The 3,749-nt window shown below is 33.9% G+C and overlaps 1 protein-coding gene across 2 annotated transcripts; it reads right to left on the bottom strand.

The window, feature by feature from the left end:
• Nucleotides 1–310: 310 nt before the first annotated feature.
• On the bottom strand, nucleotides 311–3,064 carry LOC119644505 (TBC1 domain family member 23-like). 2 transcript variants are annotated; one of them, XM_038044066.1, is made up of 4 exons: nucleotides 3,013–3,064; nucleotides 2,836–2,917; nucleotides 1,826–2,717; nucleotides 311–1,766 (listed from the first exon to the last, which is right to left on the bottom strand). In XM_038044066.1, exons 2-4 carry the CDS (start codon nucleotides 2,850–2,852, stop codon nucleotides 585–587), a joined length of 2,091 nt encoding a protein of 696 aa, XP_037899994.1. In that variant the 5' UTR covers nucleotides 2,853–2,917; nucleotides 3,013–3,064; the 3' UTR covers nucleotides 311–584. The 2 variants fall into 2 exon arrangements, with proteins under 2 accessions (XP_037899994.1, XP_037899993.1); XM_038044065.1 differs by lacking the exon at nucleotides 3,013–3,064 and having other exon boundaries at nucleotides 2,836–2,988.
• Nucleotides 3,065–3,749: the final 685 nt, after the last annotated feature.

Here is a 3,749-nt window from a genome sequence, read left to right as displayed (position 1 = left end):
TACATTTCTACATTAAGTTTCCATTCGTATGCTAAATCTAATGGTTTTCAGGAAAGAGTTATTAAATTATTGTTATTATCACGGTTAGATTCATTTCATTGATAAATGGGATATCTAAGTATATCAAATATGCGGAGAATATATCATCATCATTATCGGCATCATCAAACAAAAAACAAAACAAGAAAACAAATCATATTAGGGAAAATAAAATTCTAAAGCTTACATTTAATCATCTCTTGGTTTACGCTTAAGATAAGGGACTGATTTAATTATTATTTAAATATTTGTCCACGTAAACCTATCTTCTCTTCAATTTTTATGCTGGACTTTAAAGTTCAATTGTGTACGCTACTGCAACAAGCCAAGTTAGTTTTACCCTTTTCTAAGCGTACACATGTAAGCATACATCCAAACATACGTACAACTTAAGAAAAGATTTTAAATTGTCAAAAATTGAAGAGAAGAAGATAGAAAACAAAAACTATCAAGTTAAACAAAGATCAGGAAAGGGCGAAAGGAATAGACTTCAATTAGATACATGCTTTGTTTTACATTCTGATTAAATGTTAATTGACTTAAGATTACGTTAATTTACTGCCATCCAATGTTTGCACAATATATTTGGATACCATAGCTGTTGCTTCACTCGCATTTGGTATAAGGAAGCGATCCATATCGGTTATAAGCAAATTGTCACCCTCGGGAAATCCATATTTAAATGTAATTAAATCGCGATGTCTTTTCTTTGCAGTAATCTTAACAATACTTGCCAAAGGACGACGTACCATAATCTGAGCTTGACCACGGCCTAATTCCCGCAGAACTAATAAATGCGATGGGGTTATAATCAAGTGGGAATCGTACATATACCCATTCATATGCACTTCCTGGCATTTGAAAGCGTTTATAATATCGGGCGATTTTAAATAGTTGTTAAGCGTAACGACCTCTTGGTCATCACCGGACATCTTATTTTTATCGTCATTTAACAGAGTTTTACTTTCCAAAGGATCGCTATAATCGCCTTCGTCGTCGATGCTAAAAACTGGTGCTACATTACGATAACGTTTGCCATTACGTTCTGAAGCTGAGACATGCCGGTCTTGCGTGTACTGATGCGAATTACCGACCATCGTCGAAGCGTTCGCCGTATTATTGGAGGGATTTACAATAATATCCATAAGCTTATCTTTCACTTCGGCCGACTTGAGCTTCATAACGCTTGAAAATTTTGCAAACAGATCTGTCGTAGTGCCAGTTTTAGTTGGTCTCTTGTTAGATTGCTGAGCAATTTTCTCCTTTGGTTGATTTTTAAAGCAAATTAAGCACATTTTTGGATCATGTTCCTCCAGGCAATCGCCAATATGATCCCCAAAATAGTTATGTATCGAACCGTAGCCACCCGTTAAGAGAGAAACATATTGGGTATTTTTCTGCAAAAACGATGCGACTACCATGTGGGTATACTGATCTTCTTCCATACGACCACTACCCATAAAACAAAGATGCTCTCCCCCGGCACTAGAATTCGCTTCAATTGCATGACGCTGAGCCGTTAGTAAGCCTTGAACCGCGGTCACAAAAGCTACAGGTTCTTGTAACATTAAATTACAATCCAAATGAAACGCTGTAGATAAATGACCTGCATTATATTGATCCGCCGGGCGACAATCCACCAGGAAGAAACGTACCGCATCGGCCGAGCAAATCTCTAAAGAAGTATTTTCGACCAATTCATATACTGAAACAGGTAGGCAAAGAGCCTGAAATTTATCGAATTAAGAATACAGATAGGTCAACATTTACATTCAATAAAACCAACCTGTGATACAGAACACGGTTCCTCGTTTACTCCTTTCTCACTTTGTTTGCCATATAATGCTTTCAGAAAATCGGTTTTAAATGAACTCGGAGTCTTTATTGAATAATATTGGGCCAATGAACAAAAATCGACTACGTCATCCGTTTCCAAAGCACATGGCATATTTGTAAGAAAATGAATAATTTCTTGTTTGCTGGAATTTTTCATATTCAAAATCTGATCGCGTCCATTAATCAAAATGATTAAACCTAAAAAGAATACTAAAAATGGATCGGCATGTTGAAAATATAAGTCCCACATAGCCAGTATAACTGATAAGCTGCAACTCGAGGCAAATAAGCATTGGAACCATTGCTGAGAATATAAGTCAGGTGATATTTTCTTTGTATCCAACATAGTGCACAATTCAGGATCATGGTATAATATCAGCAAACGGAAGACGTGAAATACATTTCCCTTCGGCTTGCAACCTTTGGGTACATAGGTATCACGAATAGATTCGAACAAGTTGTATGTATCTGAGCGTTTCAATTTAAGTGCCAGCAATGGGAGCAGCAGTTCTATCCAGCCATTGTCGCTTTCATACTGAAGGTTTCGATTTTTGCAATAAAAAGTCAAAATAGATTCCAAATCTGATAATACCGAGACCTTATCCTCATCATCGTTGCCTATTCGTTCCACTACTGTTTGGCAATCTTCCCGTAATTTGTTTTGAAATGGCAGGTCATAGATTTCGTTAAATAAGCACATTTGATCGTTTTTATTGCGAACATCCAGACAAACTTCCCAAACATCAGGCCTTAGAGCTTCCGGCAGGGATTTTCCTTGACAAATACTGTAAATATCATTGACGTTGCAATCGTCTAACAAAGCCGATTCCAATTCGATGACCCTAAACAAACAAAGCAAACCATCGAAAATGGGACAATCCAAATGTCAATATTATTCCAATAACTTTCATGAAATCTGAAGACGTCATAAAAAGTTTGCATTCTATAATACAAACGTACCATAATTTATCATCCATTTTTCTTAAAGATTTCTTTCCTTCCAATCCACAATAATCGTATTTTTGTCGTTAATTTCACTGAACTAATAAAAAAAGTAATAAAAAAATACTTATAATTTATTTCGTTATAAACAAATTTTATATTTTTTGCTAAAGATTTCTTTAATTTAAAAATTACATTAAATTTCTTTTATATATTTGCCAAAAACTTCCAATATTATGTCGTCTATAATGTTTTTATTATTTCGTTTTAGCTGACATTTGCGAACGTCAAAACCAATATACGGATTCAAACATATAAAAAGTTTTTTGCATGATGTGTTTATAAGGAAAGTTAGATAATGTTTAAAATGTTTTTTTAAAAAAACATTTTAATTTATTCTCATATCTTACCAGTGTGTAATTACCTTACTACATCAAATATTTGGGCACTTGCTTGACTTTCTAAACCGCACTTAGTAAAGATAAAGAAATCAACTTAAATGTAAACAAATGACCTGAGGATTGAAGAGACAAATGGAATGAAAAAACATTAGTTTACATAAATAAAAATAATATAAGATATTAAATAATACTATTTTAAAAGAGCATATTAGAAATTGTATTTTTCCATTGAAATAAATAATGCCCATATCTTTTTTCTTCTTCTTTATAAAAAGTGGTGTGCAGATTTTTGTTTGTTTGTTTACAAACTATGAATCTTAGTAAAATGTTGAGGAACTTTTCATACTATTTCTGTGTGCATACATGTGCGTTGGTTTTAATATACTTTAAATTGCAAAAGCCTAATAAGCATGCAAAGCTTTTATGTGGGAAAGACCTAATTTATATTCTCAGCTGTGAGAGCACCATTTAATATACCACAACTTGGCATCAGTGCTAGAATCAGTGCTTGTGCTATTAGATTGCCGTGCA

The sequence above is a fragment of the Glossina fuscipes genome, unplaced genomic scaffold (assembly GCF_014805625.2).
Source record: "Glossina fuscipes isolate IAEA_lab_2018 unplaced genomic scaffold, Yale_Gfus_2 118259, whole genome shotgun sequence".
NCBI lineage: Eukaryota > Metazoa > Arthropoda > Insecta > Diptera > Glossinidae > Glossina > Glossina fuscipes.
Note: the sequence above shows the minus strand (reverse complement) of the source record. Positions and strands in the feature narration are given on the sequence as shown.